At 32.9% G+C, this 27,405-nt stretch overlaps 2 protein-coding genes across 2 annotated transcripts; one reads left to right on the top strand and one right to left on the bottom strand.

The window, feature by feature from the left end:
* The first annotated feature begins 1,038 nt into the window (after positions 1-1,038).
* On the top strand, positions 1,039-8,895 carry LOC108998233 (salicylate carboxymethyltransferase-like). The gene is made up of 4 exons (XM_018974734.2): positions 1,039-1,150; positions 1,255-1,665; positions 1,779-2,051; positions 8,344-8,895. The coding sequence occupies exons 1-4, from the start codon at positions 1,076-1,078 to the stop codon at positions 8,698-8,700; spliced, it is 1,116 nt and encodes a 371-aa protein (XP_018830279.1). The 5' UTR covers positions 1,039-1,075; the 3' UTR covers positions 8,701-8,895.
* Positions 8,896-14,066: 5,171 nt separating this feature from the next.
* Positions 14,067-14,852, bottom strand: LOC118343970. Its single transcript, XM_035683483.1, has one exon. It carries the CDS (start codon positions 14,850-14,852, stop codon positions 14,067-14,069), a length of 786 nt encoding a protein of 261 aa, XP_035539376.1.
* Positions 14,853-27,405: the final 12,553 nt, after the last annotated feature.

Below are 27,405 nucleotides of genomic sequence, written 5' to 3'. Positions count from 1 at the left end.
GATAATTAATTATATATATAGTCACATTAATGGAATTAAGATAAGGTATTTAATTTTAGGTAAATATATATTAAATATTTGGGAATTAATTATATATATATAAGTGCGCATGCATGCACATATGACTTTTAGCTCATGATCTGAAAATGACATCTACTAATTGGACTCTTAAATGCAAACATTAACCAACCACCTTAACACACATTAACTCATACCCGTGCACTTAAACAGTAATCTTGGAATTAAGTTAGCAGCATTAATAATATTATTGGCAGCTATATATATATATATATATATATATATATATACATGTATAGTGAAAATGGCCATTTCGATCGTGGCACCCACTAGGGCCAGGTCCTTCAACTGTCCTTGGGGCAGGCAACACGTGTCCTGCACCAGTGTTATTTTTATTTTTTGTTTTTGCTGGAAAGACGATATATAGATAAGAATCTCATGTGTCCGGCCAACTAAAGTAAAATTAACTGATTGGCCCAAAGAATAAGATGCCAATCATGAGATCAATATCTGAGTACCCTAAGCCCAAACATATCTAATTAATTAATTAAGCTAGCTAGCTATTTCCATAATTAATTTGTCTATGACATCCCTGCTAGCTAGCTAGCTAGTGCAAGCCCGTGCATCATGAACCATATAATATATATATATATTTATATGAGAAATGATAGTTATAATCGTGAGTATATAAGCGTCATATAATCACTTTAAAAAAATAATAAATATAAAACCTACATGATATTTATCATGGACCATATATATATATATATATGTTTGTATAGATATTTATCAGTTTTAATCTTAGAATGGCATACCCTATTCTCAGCATTAATGCATAATAAGTAATTAAGTTCAATCCCATAATCATTGATTACACATTAGATGCGGTTTCAACTACCGTGAAAACTAGTGAGATATATGTATATATTTTTTTTAAGAACAGTAGAAGCCAAAAAGGTAAAGAACTACATCATTAGAACTGCCTTTAAAATGAGACCAACCAAAGAAAAAAGCACCATGTTCAAGGGCAGTGGAAAAGCAAGAGCTTCAACCAAACATGGATCCGGAGAAAGTGTTCCACATGACTGGAGGGGTTGGTGTCACCAGCTATGCCAGAAATTCCTCACTTCAGGTCTACCCACATGATCTGATCATCATCTCTTGAAACTCTTAAATTTTCTAAGTTTCATGACCGTTTCCTTTCATTTCATTTGTCAATTTTGAATATGGTTACAGAAGAAGGCCTCTGATATGGTGAGACACATCACGACAGATACTATCCAAGAACTTTTCATCAAAACAACTCCAAAGAGCATAGGAGTAGCTGATTTGGGTTGCTCTTCTGGACCCAATACCTTAACCATCATTAAAGATATTGTCGAAGCTGTTGAAGGAAGTAGCCATAAAATATTGCATCCACCACCAGAATTTCGTGTCTACCTTAATGATCTTCCAACAAATGACTTCAACTCAATCTTCAAAGCCTTGCCAGAATTCTACAGGGAGCTTAGACAAGAAAAAAGCGGTGGATCATGTATTCCCTCTATTTTCATAGGAGGCTATGCTGGCTCCTTTTATGGAAGACTTTTCCCCAACAATTGCTTGCACTTTGTCTATTCATCCTACAGTTTGCACTGGCTCTCCAGGGTACTCAGACTGATCTTTTGATCTCTAGCTAGCTAGCTCGGTCCCTTTTTTTCAATCTTTGATCTCAAGTTTAATTTACCTAGTGCATGCTTATCATTCATTGGTTGATGCAGGTTCCTCCGGCTCTTTACGATGAGAAGGGTGGGTCAATAAACAAAGGCCACGTTTACATTTCTGAATCCAGCCCTCCACAGGTTTCTCAAGCATACTACAAGCAATTCCAGGAGGACTTCACGTTGTTTCTCCGGTCACGGTCCGAGGAGCTCATTGTTGGAGGAAGAATGGTGCTAATCTTCCTTGGAAGGAGAGGTCCAGATCATGTTGATAGAGGCAACTGTTTCTTCTGGGAACTTCTCTCACAGTCCTTTGCCGAATTGATCGCTAAGGTATACCGTACTACTCATGCGTGTGTTAGAGTAATCCAGAATATGATCAAAAGTCGCAGTAGCAGTTGAAGATACTATTATCACTTTAAATATATATATATATATATATATATATATATTATATTCAATAAACAAACGAAAAACAAAAATAAACAAAAAAAAATATGTCGGGGTAGGGCACAAGTACGTACGTCATGCTTTCAATTAGAAAGAGCTAGGGTGTTTTTTTTTTCTTGATTAATTTAGGGTTTTCTCACTAACTTTAGGACCACTTTTTATACTTTTTCAGACGTTTTAGCGCAAGTAAAAAACTCTAGGATTTGATTTTGTGATTACCTTTATGATAGGATTGGATTTGTTTCCTCTTTAAAGCTTCTGCTTTATTTCTTTTCTGGAATTTTAATTATAAGTAGCATTCATAGAATTAGGGTTGTAGTCTTGTACGTACGTACGTCAAAGGTGCATGCGTATAAGGTTGTCGTACGTGGTGTTTCTAATCATCTCATCATGAGATAATTGAAATTTTGGGTTTATTATGCAGAGTACATATATACTGACGTTCGAATTAATGAAATTTTGAGTAATTTAGACAAACATTTAATTAGACAAACTTTTGGGTTTAGACAAACATTTAATGATCGATAATTAATAATATTGTTTACCAAGTTTTGATGTTTATGGTATATATATAGATCTTGATCATATATATATATATATATATATAGATCAATTTGAGATCAGGACGTTAATTAATTCATTGAATCGAATATATATCATGAGGATCCTGAGGACCAAATTAAAGTGAGTGTGATTGGACTATTATTATTATTATTATTATTTCTTAATGAATAGAGTACTCATGACGTGATTGGATTAATAATATATGTAAATTAAAGGGCCTAATTAGCTCTGCTGGTGAAGATAAATGCAAATATGAAGGAGACGATATATATATATATATAAAAAGAAGATACGATCGAGTCATCAGATCACGGATAAAGATCATGAATTGAAGCGTACATTAAAATCATGATATTCATCCATAGGTTGAGGATTATATATATTATATGAGTACTATATAAGAATTGTACCAAAAAATTAGTAATGTTTTTCATCATCCTATTAATCATTATCCTTAATTTCATCACTGCTACGTATGTATTTAAGTATGTACGTAGCATATATCTTAAAATTTCAGTTTTAATTGTTTATATATCGACTTTAAATCATGCATTCAATACTACGGCCTGATTAAGAGATGATGAAAATTAAGATGATAGTTAAAATGCTGATATAAATTTATTTTGCCAAAATTGTGCCCGAGGAGTAAATTTGAAGTCAGGTTGCAACAGTCTTTAATTAATTCCCGATCATCTCTCTATATGTGTGTGGATTTTGTGCTGCAAAAGAAACTCATGAAGAAAAGACATTAATCATTGATCAAGAAAGTATTTGACAGGAGAATTATATGTAGTACTCTTAACAAAATTAATTAATGGTGGATGCAAGGAGAATGAGTTTTTTTAATTAGACCAACATATGATAAGGTCGAAGAAGATATATATATATATATATATATATATATATATATTCAGGGCGATAAATGCATATATATATATATAGAATGGAATCCATCATCGGTTGATCATCTTGAAGACAATGATCCTGAAGATGATCGAGTTCATAGATTAGGAAAAACATCCACTAAAATAGATCGAAGAGAGACATATGAAGTGGACCTATATATATATATATATATGCCTACAGCTAGCTAGCCTACATTAATAAGCAATAAGTGTGGTAGGGCTCATGATTTCATGCATATATCATTAACATATCTCTTATGATAATATCCCACTTAAAAGGGATCACCTTAATTTGAGTAGGAAAAATGAGCAGGAATGCTTTTGTACGTTTTTGGTTTTCCTAATAATTTTAAATCTCTTTTTTTTTTGTACGAAATAATAATTATATTGGATTTGTTTTCCCGTCCAGTAGGATAGGTATTATATATATCTTCATCGTGTACTTTTTAGAGTTTTCTAGTAACTTTAATTTAGGATTACTTTTTTTGTTTTTTTCCTTTCTATTAGTTATATCCTTGCTAGCTAGCTCTCTCTCTCTCTCTCTCTCTCTCTCTCTCTCTCTCTCTCTATATATATATATATATATATATATATATATATTAGATGCATGCATGGTCAATTAAATCATTAATTAGATAATTCACTTCGATCTTCCCATTTGCTGATCATGTTTTCTGGATGAATATTGGTTTCTGATATAACAATATGCATCATGCTGTAAATCTAACGAGGATTCTAGCCAAACGTACAACTTGACATGTAGCATCAATATATGTATATATATATGCTATAAATCAGAATACATATATATATATATATATTTAATCATATAGTGCGCGATCCAACTCGATCATTTCAATGTAAAAAAAAAACCTAGCTAGCTACCAAGTTTGTTTCAATTTCTTTTTTGTTAGCAAATTCCATTAATTAACTTCATTGTGCATACCCTGCAATTATTGAATTTCTTTGTTGCTGTATGATAAGGTTTCTAATTATACGGTTAAGTAGTCTTAAAACAGGGCTAGCTGACAGAATAGAAAATATCAAGGCCGGTTGTAGTACTTGTAACCTCCGGCTTTGCTTCTCTTTAACTCTAATTAAGGTTAATCTTTCGTTCAGTTGCATTTACTGTTCTATTGGCAAGACTTTTTCCGGATTGTGGGCTAACTTTTGATATTGTCATCTTGTGATCAGTTATATATTTAGGGTATCCAATATATTGATCTATTGGATGGTCATGTAGCTAGCTGATCATGGTTATTTATGGTATTATTTGAACTTGAATATTGTGATATATATATATATGCATATATATTGATAACAGAAATTATATCCATTCCTACATTGAATTTCACTAAAATGGTACTACTAATCGAGATTTGAACAAGTTCTTCCGATCGACTCTGACCTTTTTCTTCTAAATTGATCAAGCTAGCTTACACCTTGAGTTTTTGGGGATATGTGTTATAAGGGAATCCACCTAAATCACGCCATCCGTGATTTCTTCTTTGTCAATATTTAATTAAATGGGATGGAATGTATAATCAGGGTTCGAACTCAGAAACTCTGCTTTGATACCATATAAAATCACCACTTGTCCCAAAAACTAAAACTAATGGGAAGAGGTAGATTTTATTATTTTATATCTTAACATATATGTGTTAAGATATATGTGTTAACATATATTAGTCTAGTCTAGTCTAGTCTCACATCAGATATAAACCCTAGAACCCAACAATCCACCAACAGCACTTGCTAATTACAACATGATCATATATAAACCGCAATATAAATATATATATATATAGATTATTTGATGAACACAATGTAGTAAATTAAGATCATGTAGCTAATTGATCTAAGCTTAATTTCTACTATATAATTATATGGTGAACATGATAAGCCTCTAGGATCAAACCGCTTATAAATTAAATTATTGTCCTGATCTCCTCATGAGTTTCTTTCTTCTTTCTTAATGTTTTCATATTTTATTATTTCTTCGATATTTTAAAGAACTGGTTGATCTACTGATATTCTTTTTCAAAATTCACATTATTGTTGATCTAGACTTAACCAGATTAGGAGTTTTTATCTCTCGGGCATTATTTAGATTCATGCATGACTAGACTAGCTAGCCTTTTTCCCCCTCCAAATGAAACAAGTTAGGGAACTAGAGATGCAGGCCATTGTATTTACTATTTTTTCACCCTATCCTTTTCTTCTACAGCTGTCATATATATTCTTTTAATTAGTTTCCTTATATATCGATCCTTATATATATATATATATATATATATCAACTTTACTTCTGGTCGATGCCCCTCATGATGATCTTTTTCCTTGTTCTACTTTGGAAGCTTCTTCTCATGTGAGATCGATGTATATAGATCGAGTTTAGACATTTGGAATGGTATCTAATTCATGCATAGCTCTTTAATTACTCGATTAATTATATATCTTAGCACATCTTTGAAATGAAAATATGAAACAATTTCACTTCCATTGAATTCGTTTGAGCCTTGAAACCCTTCTTGGATAAATAAAGTAGTACTACCTTTTTTTTTATCACTTGGTGGATTATCCTCGGGTAGGAGCATCTCTCAAATTCTATTTTTACTCATCCAATTTATTTTTGTTTATGTCCATGATATCATGTAGATTCAGGACCCGTTTGAATGCTTAGAATATATCAGTATATATGTGAATAATAGTGAATGATTTTAATAACTTATATGTTTTATTGGGTTTTGTTAAAGGAGAAGAAAAAAATTAAATAAAAATATTATAAAATTAAAAAATTATTTGAATATAATTTTTCATATAATTTTTATTTTAAAATTTAAAAAATAATATTTTTTATATTTTGTTTAAGAGTTGGTGAACAGAGGACTATACACAGCCTCTACACCACACTGCTGGTTTTTTTTTTTCATTCTGCCATTTCTCCATTTCCCCATACGCATCTGATCTCTCTCCTCGAAAGCTGTCCACTTTCTGAATTTCTCTCTCTTCTCTCTCTCTCTCTTCTCGAGCCCTCTCTCTCTCTCACTGTGAATTATTTGCTGCTCTGTAATCAAGTTTTGGGTTGGTTCTCTTTGACTAATTAATTTACTTTTTTTTCATCAAGTTTTTTATACGTAAAGAGACAAGAACACCTGAACGAGAGGAGAGGAACTGGGGCCGGTTTGAGTGTTTTTATATTTAATTCATGAATCCGGTTTGCCAATGTTAGGTGTGTGGTGTAAAATATATGAACCAGATGATGAGAAGATTTTTTCTTGTAAAAATTATAATAATTAGATAAAAAAAATTAAAAATTGAAAGGTATTTTATATTTGAGTGATGTTTAGAAAAGAAATATCTAAGAATATCTTAAAATACTTTAGAATATTTGTGTTGTCAAACAGACCTTAGTGACTTTATCATCATGTTGTGGTTTCTGGAGACCATCTTATAAATAGTTTTCGATCATGTCCTAGCTAGATCGATCATCACTTCTTTTCCTATCATTAGTAATAACTATTATCGATTTATAGTTGAAACCTCTGATCTGGGAAATACACACACACACACTACATATATATATATATATATATATTAATGCAACTAGTAAGAGCGATATTGTGCTATATATCCTAGATTTTGAGGTTGTGATAATTAAGTCTCGGATTAGATGGAAGGATTAATTGTGATGGTGTTAGCAGTTACAAAGTTAATGTTAACTCGGTGAAATTGGACTATATATATAAATGATTTTAGAAAATTGAAGTTATACAAAATTATAATTTATTGTTTTGGACATATATAGTACTAATTTGTGTACTACAACAAATTATATATTAGTGCCACACTTAGTCATGTTTACATAAGGTGAAGATATATATGGTTTTAAACTTTTAAGGAGCATGATATATATATAGGTTATATATCAAAGTATGCAGACAGACAATTAATATATTTTTTTTTCCCCAACCCTAGCTTCCTATATATAACCTTTTTTTAGTGAATAAATGGTAAGATCAGGAGAGATCACAACCAGAGGTGGCTTTCTTATCTGGGTGTGACCATAGTAGCACCCTACCTCGAAGACGAGAATTAGCTGCAAACACTCCATTTAGTTAGATTTGAGCCATAGCTTAAACTCCAATCCCACTAATAAATTCAATGAATCTTTAGGCGGCTAATATTAATAGTTTAAGCTAAATTCATATTTAGATTCGAACTCAGGGCCTAGCTAAGTAGCTAGTACATACCAAACTACTTGTAAGTAATCCATGCAATGACCATCAAGCCATCACCCACCTTAGTGGTCTTCCTATATATGTGTTACTAATTAGGAAAATTCTATATACTACACCACCATCTTACTTTTATCTCACCGAATATAATGTGATACATTTATCATCATTAAATGATCATTTATTAGATAATTTTTTATCATCTAATGGTAATAAATATATCACATTTTACATAATGGGATGAAAGTAAGATGGTGGTATGGTGTATATCATTACTCTACTAATTATTAAGGGAAGATACTGATCTTTTTTAAACAAGCGGGAAAGAACTTATAAGAAACATGACAACATATTTATCAATTTTTTGGTACTCGTGCACATAGAGAAATTATATTTTTATACATAAATAACGTTTTAATAATAGATTGATGTTTGTTTTTGTGTTATTTGTGTCTTTTGATGTAAAAGGGGGAAGTTGAGGAAGAGAAGCTCGACTCTTATGATGTGCATTTCTATGCACCATCGAAGAATGAAATAGAAGATGAAGTGAGAAAGGAAGGTTCTTTTGGGTTGGACCGACTGGAGATGTTTCAAATAGAGAGCAATAATGAAGATCAAAAGGATGATCATGCAGGTAAGATCATCAGCTATGGAGCAGAAGTTGCAAGGACAGTGAGGGCTATCCAAGAATCCATGATTTGCCACCACTTTGGAGAGGGGATTTTAGACCATTTGTTTGAGCACTATGGAAGATTGGTGGATGAAGAAATGGGTATAGAAAAAATTGAGCCAATCACCTTTGTAATTGTTCTAAGAAAGTTATGAACCGAATTAAGCCATGCATGCATGCACGAACGTCATATCATGATCATTAATATTGGAATTATTAGGAACTGCATGGACTGGGGATGATCATATTAATATTAATATTAATATTAATATTAATATTGCAGCAAATATATTGTGTATCTTTGGGCTCTAGTACGTTCAATTCATAAAGGAAAATATTATTGGTAGAAACTACACTAGTAATACTACTATCTGATCATCACTAATATCTTATTCTGCTAATTAATGTGATAATGCTTAGTTTTTCAAAGATCAATCATTAATATTATAAAATTGCTACTCTCACCGACAGTTGGGTCCCGATAATTTTTTTATTTATTTATTTTTACTTAGTAATTAAAGAAGTAGTATTTTTTAATGATGTTGTGAATTTTTTATTAAATGTTTAAGTGTGTAAGAAAAATGAATGAAAAACAAAATTCGCTCTTTCGATCGGGACCATTGCAGTACAGCACTGCTGATCTTAATATTATATAAAGAAAATTATACAAACTGCATAAAGATTATCAAACACTCATGTTATATTATGATCATGAGATCGTGGGATAATTTCTACAAAAATGAAAAACACACGGACATCTTTATATATATAGGGCATATTGCAAACGTCCTGCATATAATTTGTATGTAGCATGGCTCTAATTTCTAATTTTACTCTTTCCCAGTAAATGTGTCTAATTTCATTATAGAGGCAAACACAAAACCAAAATAAAAATAAAATTAGGTTTTGGCTTCCCACAGAGGTTATGTACGTAAGAGTATCATCGGTGTATTTGATGTTGGAAAGATTATATAGACAACTAATTAAAGAAAATTGTTTATTTGGTACAAATTATTTTTTATGAAAATGACTATTTTTTGTCAAAATAAGTCTACTGTCATAAATTGTCATTTTCGTTGCAAATAACTTGTCATAAATGCTTATTTTTTTGTAGTATTGGCCTCAATACTGTATTTCATATAGGAATCCACAATACACCTATGGTCAACATTTAGATGCCGTTTGGAAAGTGAGTTGAGATGAAAGTTGAAAGTTGAATAAAATATTATTTGAATATTATTTTTTAATGTTATTATTATTTTAGAATTTGAAAATTTTATATTTTTATTATATTTTGTGTGAAAATTGGATATAAAGTTATAATGATGAGAAGAGTTAGATGAAATAAAATACTTTTTGTATCCAAACGGGGCATTAATTATGTACATGGAGGCTACAACTACAAAGTCACTATGTCAATTTAGATTAAAAATTATAAAAGATCTCAATCCAAGTAATTAGCTGTTATACATATTGCTTGTATGTAGGGACGAAGCTAGAAATCTAATTTAGGGAGCCAAGGCACATGTAAAAAATTGTATAAAAAATGACGTAACTCCATATATATATATATAATAATAATAAAAAATTTGAATGTTGTCTAAGTACAAATTTGAATCATAAAAAAAGTAAAATATAATCAATTATGCTAATTGAACTCGTCACTCTTTCATTAAATAAAGTTAATCAATTATGGCATCCGTGCTAAATTTTTCAGAAATTTCCTTCGCAATATATATAGACTACTAAATAATCTCTAAGAAAGTCATGCATCCTTCATTTAATTTGTTTCGAAACCTTATTTTAACAATGTTCATAATCGAGAAAGTTAGCTCAGTAGTTGTCGTTAAAATTGGAAGTGTCAAGACGAGTCGAATCAATTTGTCAACTAGATATTAAACCTAGGCCTTTCTAGTAATGATCTTCAATACTCGACATAAATTAGAAATTGTGGAAACAAGTCTTGTATATCTGGATGTAAGGCACATCGTACTTGTAATGTTGCAACTAAAGTTTTAGTTGATTTTTTTCTTATTTTTTAGAAAATATTTTTGGATAGAACTTCTCAGACCACATATATTGTCAATGTTAAATAATTGATAAGTATTTTAGGATACAGAGAAGAACTAAGCCCCAACCCCAAAATACCATACCATATTAATCCTTTTCAATCAAAGTTTAGGATAACAACATGATCATCAGCATTATCTCCTTAATTATATATTCTAATTGGAAAACGACACCAAATTAACCTACTTGAAAAAGATCAATGCCGCGCGTTACTACAAGAAAATTGTTTATTCGTAATCAATTATTTTTTATTAAAATGACTATTTATTATCAAAATGAATATATTCTCATCATAAATAGTCACTCTTAACTAATAATAAATACTTTTTTTTTTTTTTGGTAGCGCGCATTCTGTGCTTATAAGTGAACTATTAATTTGCAATATAACAAGTTATCAGCCCTCTGTTCATATTATAATGCTCCTCGTTTTTCAGTCTTAAATGCCCACGTGATCACAACTTGAAATTAAGTAGAGATATCTTGTTTGCCATTTCTATTTTCTAAATATTTTTGTGAAATATAATATATATTTCTATATGCATGGCTCTTATTCCAGCATAAAGTTTCTTCTAATTTATTTAATGTTTCCAGAAAATAGGTCCACCCTGAAAGTGGTCACATCTGACACAAATTCTGATAAAATATTTTGAGATTGGGAACACAATTTAGTTCTATTTTGTCTCTGTGATTTTTTGAAATGATCGGAGGAGAGGGTGGTCCTATCCATTGGAAAAAAAAATGATAGATATACAACATTTTATATAATAATATTTAAAAAAAAATATATTATAAAATTAATATTATTTTATAAAATACCTTTATTTTATAATATGTGTGGTAAAAAATATTGTGTATTTATCATTACTAAAAAAAAAAATATGACAGATCATTTAAATTATCACGATTCATTTTAAAAAAATCATTATTCTAATTGCGAGTATTCAAATACTATACAAGTACTTAGAAAAAAATAATAAATACAAGATTTATATAAAAAAAAATTAATAATAAATCTTACTTTTTTTTCAAAACAATTATACAATAAATATTATATAACATTACTTTTATTTTATCATGTGATTTTTTCATCCCAAAATCTCTGCCATCCAAACGAACTTAAAAAGGAAAAAGATGCCCCACTTTGGGGGCCTTTATTGTTCTGAAAAGCTGAAACAGGGAGAACCACATATATACTACTGTATCAATTTATATATATATATATATATATATATATATATATATATTGTCATGCTGGTGGATCAAGTTTTTAAAGTTCTTGCATATATAAGTTTCTTGGTCCTGCCATGCACATATAATAAGACATGCAATTTGTTTTATCAATCTGCAGCTCATAGAAGGAGTTGACATATATGCATATATGTATGTAGAGAATGAGAGAGAGAGAGAGAGAGAGAGAGTTCATCAATGTCCCCAGTGGGACCTTAGAAATAAAACAGGCATATTAAAATTAATTAGGAGTTGAAGGAGGATCATAGGAATAAGATGCTCAAGTCCTTGTCAAGAGAGGTTCTCATTCCAACTTCCATTGGCAGCTATATATGATCATTCCAACTTCCACAGTCGATCTTGTCTTCTTCAAATTCTCAGGCACCTTTAATGATCTCTTGTCAATTTATTCTAATTCTAAGCTGTAAATCAAAGGGTTCCGATTCCTAATTAAAGAACCATGCATGTGAAGAAACATGCTGATCCAGTCCTATAAACATGCGGCCAGGATCTTCCACGTACACAAGCTTATGCTGCTCAAGATATAAATAATTTAATGTACATGTGCTGATTTCACAATACTCCCTCCTCTAAATTTGAGTTCATGCATCAAAATCCAATGATTTTCAATTTCCAATTATAAAGATTTGATTTGACCCCAAAATTATAGAGAGAGAGAGAGAGAGAGTAATGCTTATGCAACATTGTCCATCAATCATTATGTAGTAACAAATTGAAAAGTTGATGGATAATGATTAATGACACATCAACACAGTTAGACAGGGTAATAGAGAGACAATGATATAGCATATAATAATTATTTATTTATTTATTTATAAACAAATATGAGTACAAATTCTCTATATTTTTTAAATAAATAGCTTGAAAGAAATAAAACAAATAATCAATGAAGAGAAAGGCCTCTCATTAATTACTCAAATAGAAAAATTAGGCAGGAAGGTCTCACTTTTGGCAGATTAATTATGTATAGACTATACCTTATATAATGTACATTCTGGCCTTCACAGAAAGGCATAGTCTGTTGGCATCCACCACTAAGCACTCCATTACAAACATGCTCAAACATCTTCCCCTGATCTTCCAATTCAAACAATCTAAGAAGAATAAATTAATTGGCTCTAATCTCTTGTTTGGTACAAATAAAACAATAAATAAATGACAACTGAGGAAAAAAAACATAAAAAAACCGACATAAAAGAAATTAATTAGGAAAAGAAGACAAAGTGCATGGCATGTCACTTGGGAGATCAGCATTAAGGAAAGCTAAAGGAGTATTATTATTTGAATCCCATAAGGTATATATAAAGAATGCAACCAGACCAATATACAGTCATTTATTGTGGAGTTAATCATTACTAATCCACCCAAATAGAAGAATAAAATATGAGATAATTAAAATATTAAAAATAATAAATCAAGGATAAAATAATTTATATTATTTTCGAGTCCGTACTCTCTTTAAAAAATAATGAATAAACGTATAATATATATTTAAAAATATAAATAAATGTAGAACACGTAAAATTTGCACACTTTAAATATTTTAATATCCAGCATCACTCAAAATAAGCGAAATTTAGGGGAATGGGACTGAAAGAAGAGTACAATTTTAAAATAATTCTCCCATAATTCTGTGATGATGGGTACCAATCTCCACTAGAGAATAGCATTGCTTGAGCAAAAACATAACTCAAATATAAATTAAGGGTTTGAATATTGAGTTTAAGATGAATTGAGTCAATAATGAGTCGAGATGATAAAATAAATTTTATGAGGTACATTTAAAATAAATTTAGATGTATTTAAATATTAAAATGAATTTAGATATATTTATAAAAATTTAAAAAAAGTTATAAATCCTACATATAAAAAGATATTGAATTAAAAAATATCATGAATTTTATGTGTAAAAAGATTTTGAATTGATACGATTTTAGTAATTTTAAAATTGAGTTTAGAAGTTAAGCTCAACTAATTAATATTAAACTGAAGTGAGTTTATCTACATATACTCAACAACCAAACGGGGCCAACTGTGTTCATGATCGGAGATGTCAAAATTCGTGTGCATGAACACCATTTTCCGACCAGAAATTACCGTACAAGAAAAATCCGCGGCAGGAAATTAACTTTGCACCTAAATTTTTTATAAAACCGTAAAGCATTATCTTTATAGATTTTGTAGATCTATTAAAACTTGTCCGCTAATTGCCTACGGGGACGCCGATCTGGTTGTGGACAACGATGGGAAGTGACTCTTGGCGACGGAACTTCCACTGCTTAGCAATAAAGGCCTCTATGGTGCGCTGGAAGTCCTCGTTGCTCATCTCATCCTCCGGGCATGGGTTCTCCGGCCTATTCTCTTCGGAGTTCACGTCTGTCAGGCACTTCTCCGTCTCCGTTCGCCGGAGCTTTCCTATATACTTCTCCGAATCCTCTCCATTGAGCTTCTCCGACTGAGTCCTCCGGCACGCTTTCGGATGCATTAGATCCGTGCCCGTTTCAGAGTACGTTTGAGAGTCATCTTCACTAGCAGTTCTGTTCACCTCACAGATAATCTGCTTGTCATGGAACTCGATTACCTCCGGCGCGTGAGCCGGGGGATCGGTTTCGGACTCCGGCTTCGTAGAGTCATCGCTGTTTTTGATGAATTTTTCGTAGAGTTCGGTATCTGCATTGTCGCCGGTCTGGTTATGGCCGGGGAACCGGCCGGACTTGGTGATAAGAATGACGATGATGACATTGCATAGCATGAAAACGAAGAGAGGGCTGGCGACGAAGCCCGAGAGCTTCCAGAAGTACTCACCGGAGATTTTGACGGCGAGAGGGACCCGAGGGAAGCTCCATGAGACGAAAACCAGAGCCAGAAAAAGCTCCACGTAGCGGAAGAGCTTAGCGATGCGAAACATGGCGCTAGCTTCTTGATTGGAGGGGTAAGTTTGACAGGACGCTTGCTCGGCCAAGTGGTTGTCAAAATCGAAGAAATCCATCACACATGCACACAAATTAGAAAGAGGAGCGAAGGGAGGGCGGAAGTTGAAAGAGTTCTAGGGCATTGGAAATGATTTTCCGAGAAAGTTGAAAGGAAAAAAAAGGTCGGGACAGTAAGGTAGAGTTAGAGAGCATGGAGACAGAGCTCGATTGAAGGGCGGGATAGCAATTGACAGTGAGGAGTCGGTGTCTGGGCTGTGGACTCTGGCGGCTGGCCAGTTTTTAACAACAAAAATTCTAACGCTTTGGAGAACTGAACTCCCTTTATTTTGCGTGAAATGGACCGATCACAGAGCTTTGCTCCCTTTTATAGAGATAGACGGAGTCATTGGGATTACATGGGTATCCTGAAGGGAAGAAGACAAAATTAAATACTTACACATGAGTATTTCAAAAAAACAAAGCCATACACCACTACACTTTTGAAAGTTTTTGAAATCGCTACTATTATGGACGTGTTTCACATCACCTCTCACTCAATTACTTACAACTAAAGAGAGTGGTCTTGGAGTTTGTGAGAACGCTTCCGATGTCTAAGTTAGTATATCAATAGAAATTTCCTTAGTGTGTAAAAAGATACCTTAGTGGTCATATATGAGCAATATAAATAGAGTTCCTGATATCTTCTGTTTGATGTGATAACCGCTTGATCATTCATTTAAAATTCAAGTTACGAGATATACAAGTTTCACCTGCTAAAGATAACAAACTGATAACCTCTCTATCGAGATTTCTGGAATAGCTATCATTTATGTTGGTCGATAAGCCTAAATTCAAGACTTATGAGGCTAGGCTATTGTCCGAGCCCAATGACATGGCCTAATAGGCTGAGAGGAAGGAAAAGGGTTAAAGCCCTTCCAAATACTATTTATTAATAACCTTCTCTATAACGAGGAATGCATACATGAGGGACTACCCTCCTTATCAACAATCTCATCACATATATGTAATGCATTTTTTTGTTAAGGTATCATGAGCTACTTCATTTGCCTCTCTTCTAACATGATGAATGCACCAAAGATCAAAACTAAGAAGTTTTTGTTTTACATCATTGATAATCATTCATGTACTAGTCCAAAGAGTGATCATGAGTTTGTAATGACTTGGATCACTTGAAGAGCATCTCCCTTTAGCATGATTTTCCTTAATCCCAATTCAACACCAAAAATTGTTGCTTGGAGAGCACCAACAGCTTCTACTAAAAAGGGTTCAAGAAAACAATTTCGATTCATCCTCATTATGGCCAACATGACTCTTCCCTTCCAGTCACGCACAATTAGTCCAATACCAATTTTGCAATAGATTCTGTCAACTGATGTGTCCCAGTTAATATTGATGGTATCCTTAGGAGGAGCTTCCCATCTTTGTTGATCTCTTCTTGAACTTGATTTGCTAAATTTTCTAAGTTGAATGCCATTTAATTCCACCAAATATGATTTTGATTGTTGCACCACAATGTTTGGATGAATAAAATCTGCTTTGAAGACAAAACTATTTCTTTTCTACCATAACCTTCTTGCAATTACTGCTATTTCTTCCAGTTATTCATTTGTATACTGGTCACACATGAATTCGAGTAGTTTCATGAAGGTCTCCTTGATATTAATCCTGCTTTTCTGTATTTGCTTTGAGTATTGGCCCCATATATCCTATGTTGCAATACAACCCTAGAGAGCATGTTCTATTGATTCTTTCTCCTCTAAATAGAGGGGACAATTTGGATTTTTCACTACCTTTTTCTTATAGAGATTCCGACTTGTTGGAAGAGCTTCAAGGCATGCTCTCCATAAGAGAACTTTGTCTGCATTTGGTATGTTTAGCTTTCAAATTCTAAACCAGACTTCCTTCTTTCTTTTGCTGGTTTAAGGCTACCCTTTAATACGATTCTGCATTTCTTTTTGCATACGATAAGCACTTCTTATCTAGAATTTTCCATAAGCACTCTCTTCATATTAATCTGTTTGTGCTATTGCATAAGCTAATAGGGATTTTCTTTATAGCTTCAACTTCATCCCTTGAGAAAAATCTCTTCAATGAGGGAATATAATTTCCACTATTTAACAACTGAATCAATAAGAGCTTGCACTTTTTCATGTCCATCCAACATTCTAACTACATTGTGAATTTTGTAAGATTTGGGTTGGGGTATCCACTTATCCTTCCATATCTGAACTTGTTCTCGATTGCCAATTTTCCGTATTGTACCTTCCTCAATTAAATATATTGCTACAAGTATACTCCTACCAAGTCTTGCTTAAAATAATGAAACCGCTGAAAAATATTTCAGAAAGTCCAAATACTTTGCCCAAGAAATGTGGTAGTGTCTATTGAATGCCCTCTCTAGCAATGGCATCGCATGCTGGGGCATCCCTCTCTAGCACTGGTTTCACGTGTTCTACACACAAGATGCCTGCCTTTTTCTTCCAGCACTATAAATTTTAAATGCCCTAAATGTCCTATTGCTAAAAGTCATCAGTTGTCATTTTGTAATAGTCAGGCCAAATATTCCAGGCCCTTAGAACTTATTTGTGCTGACTTACGGGGCCCGACTCCTTATGTTTCACGACTTGGTTTTAAATACTATCTTTCTTTTGCTGATCATTATACACGGTATACATGGTTCTTCCCACTCAAATTAAAATCAGATGTCACACAAATTTTCAATACTTTTTTGCCGTATCTTGAAAGATTGTTCAATTCTAAACTTCTAATTTTACAAACAGATGGTGGAGGTGAATTTAAACCATTAACTCCAATTTGTCAAAAATTAGGCATTACTCACCGTCTCTCATGTCTTCACACGCACCAACAAAATGGTCTACCCTTCTCCTATTGGGCCGATGCTTTTGAAACTGTGGTTTATTTGATTAATCTTCTCCCCTCACCCACTCTAAAAAATCAAACACCACATTCTCTAGTTTATAATTCTGAACCAAATTATAAATTTTTGAAAGTATTTGGATGTGAATGTTGGCCCAATCTCAGACCATATCTTTCAAATAAATTAAATTTTCGTTCCGTTTCATGCCTTTTTCTGGGTTACAGTGCTTTGCATAAAGGCTACAAATGCCTTGACTTAGTCACAAACCGTTTATACATCTCTCGGGATGTCAGTTTTAAAGAGGCTTCCTTTCCACTTTCAAAATCTCAACCCATTCATCCATCTCCTCCAACCCAGTCCAAAACATTGCATCTGCCTTTATTCTCTCAGTCTGTCCTTGGGCCCGGTCCAAACTTAAATCCACACAACTCTATTTCTTCATCGTCTACCTTGAGTCCTCACGCATCCTCTGTTTTGCCGACACCAACTACTTCACCACTATCCTTTACTCCTATTCTTCGTTCTTCTCCAATAATTTTACAGCCACCTCAGTCTCCAATCATTACATGAGCACAGACAAATTCATCTAGACCCAGGCAATTTACGGATGGAACCATTCCCTACTCCACTTGATTTTGTCTCACCACAACTTTGACTGTCCCAGATGAACCTTCTAGTTATTCAACAGCTTCAAACTTTTCGGAATGGAAAGAGGCTATGGCCAAGGAATATGCTGCACTTCAAAAAAACTGCACCTGGTCCCTTGTACCTCCCACACCCGTAGCTAACGTTCTCGGATGCAGGTGGGTGTTTCGCACCAAAACAAATGCTGATGGCTCTTTTCAACGAATAAAATCTCGTTTTGTGGCTAAAGGGTATCATCAACAACATGGATTAGACTACAATGAGACTTTTTCCCCAGTGGTAAAGCCTTCCACAATACGGCTTATTTTGTCCATTGCAGTCACTCGATCATGGCCATTGCGCCAACTTGATATTGAAAATGCATTTTTGCATGGTTCATGATCTAATGATGTTTTCATGCAGCAGCCTCAAGGAATTGTAGATCCACTACATCCCACATGTGTGCAAATTACACAAGGCTCTATATGGTTTAAAACAAGCACCCCGTGCTTGGTTTTTTCAACTTAGCTCATGGTTACTTTCATATGGTTTTACAGCTTCAAAGGCAAACCCATCTTTGTTCATCTTGTAGTATTCTGATGTTACTCTCTATCTCTTAGTGTACGTGGATGACTTATTTGTCACAGGCTCACACTCCTCAGGCATCAATCTCCTTCTTCGTGACTTAGGCTCTGCATTTCCAGTAAAAGATTTGGGTCAGCTTTCTTTTTTTCTTGGACTAGAAGTCAACTACACAACTGCAAGCCTTTTGCTCACTCAACAAAAATACATCAAGAGCTTACTTCTTCGAAGTTAAATGATCAATGCAAAACCAGTCTTGTCTCCAATGGCAACATCTCTTAAGTTATCAAAATTTGACTCTTCAGATTTTGATGACCAAACTCTCTACAGAAGCATAGTTGGTGGTTTGCAATATCTCTCTCTCACCAGGCCAGACATCTCTTTTGCAGTGAATAAAATCTGTCAATTCATGCATTCTCCAAAAATTTCTCACTGGAGTGTTGTTAAACGAGTCCTTAGGTATCTCAAAGCCACAATCAACTATGGCTTACTCTTTAAAAGGCAGTCCACTTTCACGCTTTAGTCATACTCGAACTCTGATTGGGGAGGATGTCCAGATGATCGAAGGTCAACTGGAGGATTCTGCATCTATCTTGGAAATCATCTCATTTCTTGGAGCTCGAAGAAACAATGAATGTTTGCATGATCAACAACAGAAGCCGAGTACAAATCACTTGCATCGTCAGCAGCTGAGACTATATGGCTTCAAACAGTTCTTAGAGAACTTGGTATATCTCTTTCTAAGGCTCCAATCTTGTGGTGTGACAACATTGGAGCCACATATCTATCTGTCAACCCGATATATCACTCCAAAACAAAACATATGGACATTGATTATCATTTTGTGAGGGATAGAGTTGCTGCCCGTGCACTACAAGTTCAATTTTGCAGCTCCAAAGAACAAATTGCAGATATCCTAACAAAGCCACTAGTTGCAGAGAAATTTACATTTTTTAGAGCGAGTCTCAACGTGGTAGATACCCTCTTGAACTCAAGGGGGCATATTGAAGTAACTGACTCTATGCCACATTTTCACAAACAGAATGAGAGCACTCGGCAGAACACTGCAGCCAGCAATGGAGGACACCTACAGAGCCATCTTATTTTACATCAGTAGAACACCACACAGCAGAGCACTATCGAATGCAAGTTCTAGAAACTAATAGCAGAGGAATTTGTTACTAGTCTCTACGGTGCTTTTGTAACCAACTCAATTATTCTTTATTCTTTACATCCTGTAGAAATACCGTCTGCTATAGACAAGAGAATTCAATGAAAATAGAAAAGAATTCCAACATATATTTTCTTCTTTCAACAGTGTCTTGATCTAACTCATGCATCAAAGCTAACCCATTCGATCGGACTCATGGACACAAGGAACGCATATTCTTTTGAACAGACTTTTCATCCTAATTGAGTTGGAGAAAGTTTGTTTTATTAAATTAACATGTGTTGGTAAAAGATATGAAAATCACATACTTTTTCAACATCTCGATTAACCAAACCATGCCTTAACATCAAAACAGAGTCTGATCAGCTTGTGATTGTGCGCTCTATTAAATCTTGGTTGAGAGAAATGCACTAAGTTTGGTAAGTTATTTTTAAAATAAATAATACATAAATACGTTAAAAACATTTTACCCATATCCATATAGGGTAACTCTTAAAAATCAAAATTCATATTCAACTTTCAAGCAGTACATTACTAAAAGAAATTCTACTCATCATCATCTCTACGTCATATATCACACATGATTTTTTTATTTTTTATTTTATTTTTTTCCTAATTAACAAGTATGTGGTGTAAGAATGACGAGTATAAAAACTCAATTAGTTTAGCAGAAACAAAATAAATAAATAAATATGATATGTAGTGTTCAGAATGATGAGTAGGGTTGTCAAATCATGTTAATGGGTCATGTTCGTGTCATGTCTAAACATGTATATTATACTATATGGGTCAACCCGAACACAACTTATTAAGTTTATCATGTCAACAAAATCTCAAATTCTAACACGATCTATTAACATAACGGGTCGTGTCGTGTCAACCCATTTTGACACATTAGTGAATACTACAAAATAGGTTAACACGACCCAATCCGACATGTTTCAACCCATTTATGTAAATGAGTTGAAAAGATTCAAAATTAACTTGTTTGACCTAATTAAATTTAGCATAATTTTATATAAATATTAAAATTATAATATTTATAAAAAGTATAAAACTAACTACAAGTCTAAAATTATAATCTCAACAATAAAATGTCGAAATTAAAATCTTAACAATTTTATTTTTAAATATAAAGGTATAATTTTAATTTTAATTTTCTTAACGAGTTAAAACAGGTTGAGCCGTTACTAGCCTGTTATTATGATATCGAATTTGTGTATCTCAAATATATATATATATATATATATTGTCATTGCTAATGATACTAATCAAAACTCTATTAATAATTGTCATTTACGATGATTGTTTAAAAAAAAATAATTGTCATTTACGATGGGCATGCAGGAGGTACGGAGAAACGGTGAATCGTAGCCAACTATCTTTGACAGGTCACGTACGTACGTGTTCCTTAAACTCATAGTACGGCGAATTTTTTACGACTTAAAAATAGTACAGGCTCGGTTGTTAAGAAGTCTATAATATATATATATATATATATATATATATATATATTTTAAAAGTTCTTTATCATTAATAAATTTTCTGAAAACTGAGTAACAGAGGCCGGTGCTGCAGAAAAGAAGAGCGATACAGTACTTTACAGACGCGATTTTTATTTTTATTTTTTGTGATGGAATTTAATTTAATTTATATTAAGTAAAATATAAAATAAAATAAAATAAATTAGTACCTCTTTTGACGCGAAGGATGATATTATCCTTTTTGAATGAATACTCTGTGGTCAATAACTTCACTGCTGAGATCTTTTGATCCATTGAGACACAGACATCGATTTCAGCACTAAAGATTTTTTATGATTTAGTTTTGTTTGAGATCGGAGAGACTGAACAATGACAGACTTTGACTGGATTTAGATGTTGAGTTAATATCAATTAAGTTAAGTTTTTTTTTACAAATAATAATAAATTAAATAGTAAATAGAGTTATATAGAATTTATTTAAATTGAGTTTAAAATATATTTAAATATTAAAATAAGTCTAATATTTTTTATAAAAAATTAAAAAAAATTATAGGTCTCACATATAAATATATTTTATGTTAAAAAAATTATAGATCCCACGTGTAAGAAAGTTTTGAGTTTAGATGAATTTAATAATTTTAGAGTTGAATGTTTGGATATTAGACTTAACTTAAAGTTAGATTGAACTCAGTTAAGTTCAACTAAGTTTGGAAATCAAACGCAGCCTTACAATAATTTTTTTTTTTTATACATAAGTATGTTACAAATAATTTCTCATTTTATTTAAATATTTTCTTTTTTAAATATAATTGTATAAAAACTAAATTGTGATTTATTCATGGCAAGTATTCGATTTTATATTTATGATTTGTGATTATATTGACTGAATTTGATATATTTTAATATGAAAAAAAATAAAAAGTTAAAAGTTATTTATTGAAACATCATTGGTGTAAAATTCTTAATAACATTATAATGTAACAATTTTAATAAAATATAAATTGTTAACAATATTAAGAGTGCAAAATATTATATTTTTAGTAATGTTATATATAGTTTTGAAGTGTCTAAATTCTGTATAATTTTTTAAAAATAATATGATTTATTATTAAAAAATTATTATTTTTTATATAAATATCATTTTTTTAAAATAATTATACAATACTTACTTAGAGATATCATTTGTCTTATTTTTTGTCCCGTTCAAAGGGGAAAGGGACAGATTTTAAAAGGTAGGGCGTGCTACTGCAACTTGCACATTGAATGGGTTCACTTCAGTCTGATGCAGTAAAGGAGAGAGACAGTCAAAAGAGGGTTTTGGTGGGTAAATATATAAGAATTGGTGTTTGCCCGTGAACTTCTTCTACATTTGTAAGACTGCTGCTGCTGTGTTTCCTCTCTTTTGCTTTTATAAGCTTTGTTAGATTGAGTTGACAGGATGATGGACTCCTCCTCCTCCTCCACCCTGTGTTTCTCCCACGTTCTGACACCATTATTTCATCTCCTCTTCCTGCCCAATATTTTCACTTCCACTTCTTCTCACCCTTTTTCATTGTACGTAATATATAATACTTATTTTCCTAATTACACCTTCTAATAAATTATATATGCATCAAATAAAAGTTATATATATATATGAAAATGATAGATGCAATCGCTTGGTGCAATCGGCGCTCAACTGGCATGTCACGTCACTCCAATTTCATTTTCTCCTTCATCTCCCTCTCCATTTAGTTCCCCCTCTCTCTCCCGCTCCATTTCATTTTCCCTCCCTCCCTCCCTCTCTCCATCTCCGTAGGGCCTCCCCCTCTCCCTCGAAGATGCTAATCATTCCATTACTAAACTCTAGAGATGAGTGTTTTGCACGAATGGAAGCACATATATCATGGCCCCTTGCCTCTGCCTCTCTTGCATGCTCAAATACCATGACCCTTGTTCTGAAATAGTTTGGTTGTATCAAGGAAGAAATGGTGTAAATGCAGAAGAGCTGCTGCGATAGGGGTTAAGAATGCATGCAAAGTGTTTTATAAATTGTTGAAGAGAAAATCACTAACTGGTTTGGCCATGAGAGACTCACGGAGAACACTTTCTCCTTTAACCGTTGTCTACATAGCCTAGGCTACTTTCTCTTCTTCATGTGTCTTTCGTCCATTTTGTTTTTTGTTTTTTTAATCATCTGACGTGGCAATCAGTCGATTACACCGTAGTTGTACGTGGCAGTTCTTATATATATAAGAAGAGGGGATAGGTGTTTATTATATAGCTAAGCACATGCTACATGGATTGTAGGGGATCCATGCATGGTCATCTCAATACCACGGACCTCATCTTAGCTCCCACAGAAGTGACATATATTTGTGTCAACCAACTTATCCCCTTGGATAAGTACCTAAGGACACGTCTCATTTTCGCTCACTACTCAAGCACCAAAGTCAATCGCTCATATGAGTGAGCCAATCTAAGCATGTTGACATATCTTATGTGTGTATATGAAAAAATAATATTATAAAAATAAAAATTAAATAAAATCATATTGCATTAATATCACAAATGAAAGTTTACATCTTAATGTCAACTGAAATATAAATTACATTCACAATCTACGCAATCCTAAATTTCCTAACATGAGTCATGAATGCATATCTTGTTATAGGCTTTGTTAGGGGATCAATAACTATGCGACTCGTAGAAAGATATTTTAAAATCACTTTATTTTGCGCCACCATGTCTCTAATGTAGTGATATATGATATCTATGTATTTGATTCTTTCATGATATTTTGAATCCTTACCATATACGAGAGCTGTCATACTGTTATAGAATATCGTCACCGAATCTAAAGTATCCGTCCCAATAGTGACTGCTCAAACAGGAGCATAAAATGGTTGCAAAATAAAATTTTGGTAAAGAAAAAACAAAGTAGAACGCAACGCTATAAACTCATAAGCTCTATACAACATACTTTTCCGAAACATGATGTAGCACTTTAGAGTGAATCCAAAATGAATTAAAGTTGACTGACAATTCAGAGGCCATAAAAGTTTGTAAATAAAATTAGTAAAATATGGCAAAGAGTTATGGTTTTCAGCTACTTACATGTTATGGTTGACAAAGGTAATTGTATTTTGCTCATTTCAGTGTAGTTTTGTTCATTTCCTGCAAAGCTCTGAGTTTGTCTGAACACCAAGACAAGCAGCATACAACAACACAGCAGGAAATCTGAAGGAACTGCTAATTAGTACGTAAGGGCTGACCAATTTGGGAAAAAGTAAACATTTCATATCTTTTTTATATGGATTATTTTCTCTGCAAACGATAAAATTATATGTAGTACACGTACGGCCCAATCGTGTGGTAACACATACTTCCAGTTGCGGTCATATTACTGTAATTAATATGTTTGCGATAAATGTCTAATTTTTAAAACTTAAATCAACTGGATTGGATTTGTTGGTTGTGATGGTTTTTTTTCTCTCTATATATATGCGTTTTTTGATAAGTTGAGTAATCTATATTGTTGTTTATGTTGGAAAATATAGATATAAATATTTTGTGTAATATGCATTGTAAATTAGAAAATAACAGGAATAATTTAAAAAGATAAAATTCAGTGTTGAGTCATCTTATAATGGATGTTTTCCTTATAATAGAATTATGCTATTTCTTGATGGTCTACTTCCAAGATATGTCGGTTCTCATTTTTTTTTTTTTTGAACTCATTATAAAATAGTCAAAATTCAAAGAAAAAAAATGATGGAATTGTTTCTCTATATTTTTGAAAAGTACAGAATGATTAAATTCATGGGTGAGGTCTCTTATTTATAGAATATGAAGTAACACTTGTGAAAAGTCACAATTTTACAATTTCTAAAGAACATATTTAAAACGTTTTTAATATGATAAAAGCTCAGAATCAGTCGGTATTATACCCATTTTTACACCGGCCAATAGGAACTCAACACATGAGATTTATTTATCTTACAGTAGATCCTACCTTATTGAATCAGCTCCATTCCTTACCCTCTCCTCTCCTCTCCTCTCCCCTCCAGACTTGTAGTCACAATCCATTTCCAATCTAATTGTTTTGGTTTTTTTCTCACTGAGAGTTTTGGATTGAAGGAAGGATAGACAAAGATAAGTGTGAGAGAGAGAGGCGGTATAAGAAGAAGAAGAAGAAAAATCCATACACAGAACAACACTTTAACAGGCGAAAAGAAGTTTAACCCGTAAAACCCATAACAACAAGAGTCTCTCACAATGCAGGCAAAATATATATATATATATATATATTTTTTCTATTACCCCGAGGTAAACCTGATATATCACGAAGTCTATTTGATTCTCTTGCATGATTTTATCTCATTGTAAAACTACTTACTCTTTGTCATTTGGCTTGTTTGTAACAGAATCCATTCTTTGTGCGTAGAGCAGCAAATCCTTTAATTTGTTGGGTAGTTTGAGAAAGATCTTATTCGGTTTCTTCATTGTAGTCTAGATTCTTGAGGTCGGAGACAATTTTCTTCCAATCTGATTATTTTTTTTTTCTCTCACTGGGAGTCTAGGATTGAAGGAATAGAGACAGGGGAGGAGGCCAACAGGAGTGGGGAACAGTGTTTCGAATGGACTATTTTTTTCTCAAAGAGAGAGATCTCGAGCACCCAAGAATACAAAAAGAAAAACGTGATCTGCTGCATGTGGGTCTATTTTCTTTGGTGTTGAAATCTATATGTGGCAGGTGCTCATTCACTGGTGTAAAAATAGGTATGACACCCGACCAGTTCCAAGCATCTCCCTTTTAACATAACAAAGGACATTACATTACTTTGTATTCTTGCCTAGCGGTTAAGTCTCTTTTCCACAAGTGGTATCTTTACCCTTATTTTTGGAGAGTATATAATGATTAAATTCGTAGGTGGAGTCTCTATTTATACTAAAGAATCCATACTAGAATCTCTAAAGATCCAAAACCAACTCTCAATCTTCTTCTTACTAGCCCCAAATAACAATAATTCCAACTTACGGTATAATACATGTTTATCAATCAAGGAAACCAATCACACAATATAATATTCTAATTATTATTGATAAATAAACAGGGCTTACACAAAGTGTGAGAACAAGTAGTCATTGCCTAGTAGACTACTTCAACCTCTATTGATCCCTACTCTATCTTAGATCCAAATAACAATGGATTTTATTGATGGCTTACCTAAATCCAATGGGTTTGAATTGTATATGGGTAGTGGTCGACAAGCTAATGAAATATAGCCATTTTACACCTAAGTCCCATCCTTACACAACCGCTACTGTAGCCCAACTCTTCATCAAATATAGCCTTAAACTTCATGGGATGCCCTACTTCAATTATCACAGATCGAGATAGTACTTTTCACTAGCAAGTTATGGTAGAGTTATTCAAGCCACAAGGAGTACAGTTGCAATTGCAAAGAGACATGGTAATCGCCCGTCGATGGACGTACTGGTAAGGTGGCATGGGCAATTTGCAAATAATGTCACTTAGGAAAACTACCAAAGCCTTCAGACATCTTTTTCACACCTTGTGGGCAAGGTGCGGCAATTGTGACTCACCATCAGCCCTTAGTAGTAGGGTTGTAATCAAGCCGAGCTGAGCCGGTCTTTGGCTTGCCGAACTCGGCTCAACTCAAAATATTCGAGTTCGAGCTTGAGACCGAGCTCAATATTTGTTTTGTTATTCTTTGTTCAAGCTCGACTCGATAAACTAAACTCTCAACTCGAACTCGAGATTAAGCTCGTCCTACAAACAAGTTCGAGTCGAGCCGAGCTCGAGCTCAAGCTCAAATTGTTTATTTTTTTTTTATTTTTTGAATAAGATTTAATAATTAATAAAT

The sequence above is a fragment of the Juglans regia genome, chromosome 12, assembly GCF_001411555.2.
Source record: "Juglans regia cultivar Chandler chromosome 12, Walnut 2.0, whole genome shotgun sequence".
Taxonomy (NCBI): domain Eukaryota; kingdom Viridiplantae; phylum Streptophyta; class Magnoliopsida; order Fagales; family Juglandaceae; genus Juglans; species Juglans regia.
Note: the sequence above shows the minus strand (reverse complement) of the source record. Positions and strands in the feature narration are given on the sequence as shown.

Coding starts and splice junctions, on each gene's coding strand:
- LOC108998233 (XM_018974734.2), top strand. CDS start 1,076: ATGGATCCGGAGAAAGTGTTCCACATGACTGGAGGGGTTGGTGTCACC. Junction 1,151..1,254: donor CCAGAAATTCCTCACTTCAG/GTCTACCCACAT, acceptor ATATGGTTACAG/AAGAAGGCCTCTGATATGGT. Junction 2,052..8,343: donor TTGCCGAATTGATCGCTAAG/GTATACCGTACT, acceptor TTGATGTAAAAG/GGGGAAGTTGAGGAAGAGAA.
- LOC118343970 (XM_035683483.1), bottom strand. CDS start 14,852: ATGGATTTCTTCGATTTTGACAACCACTTGGCCGAGCAAGCGTCCTGT.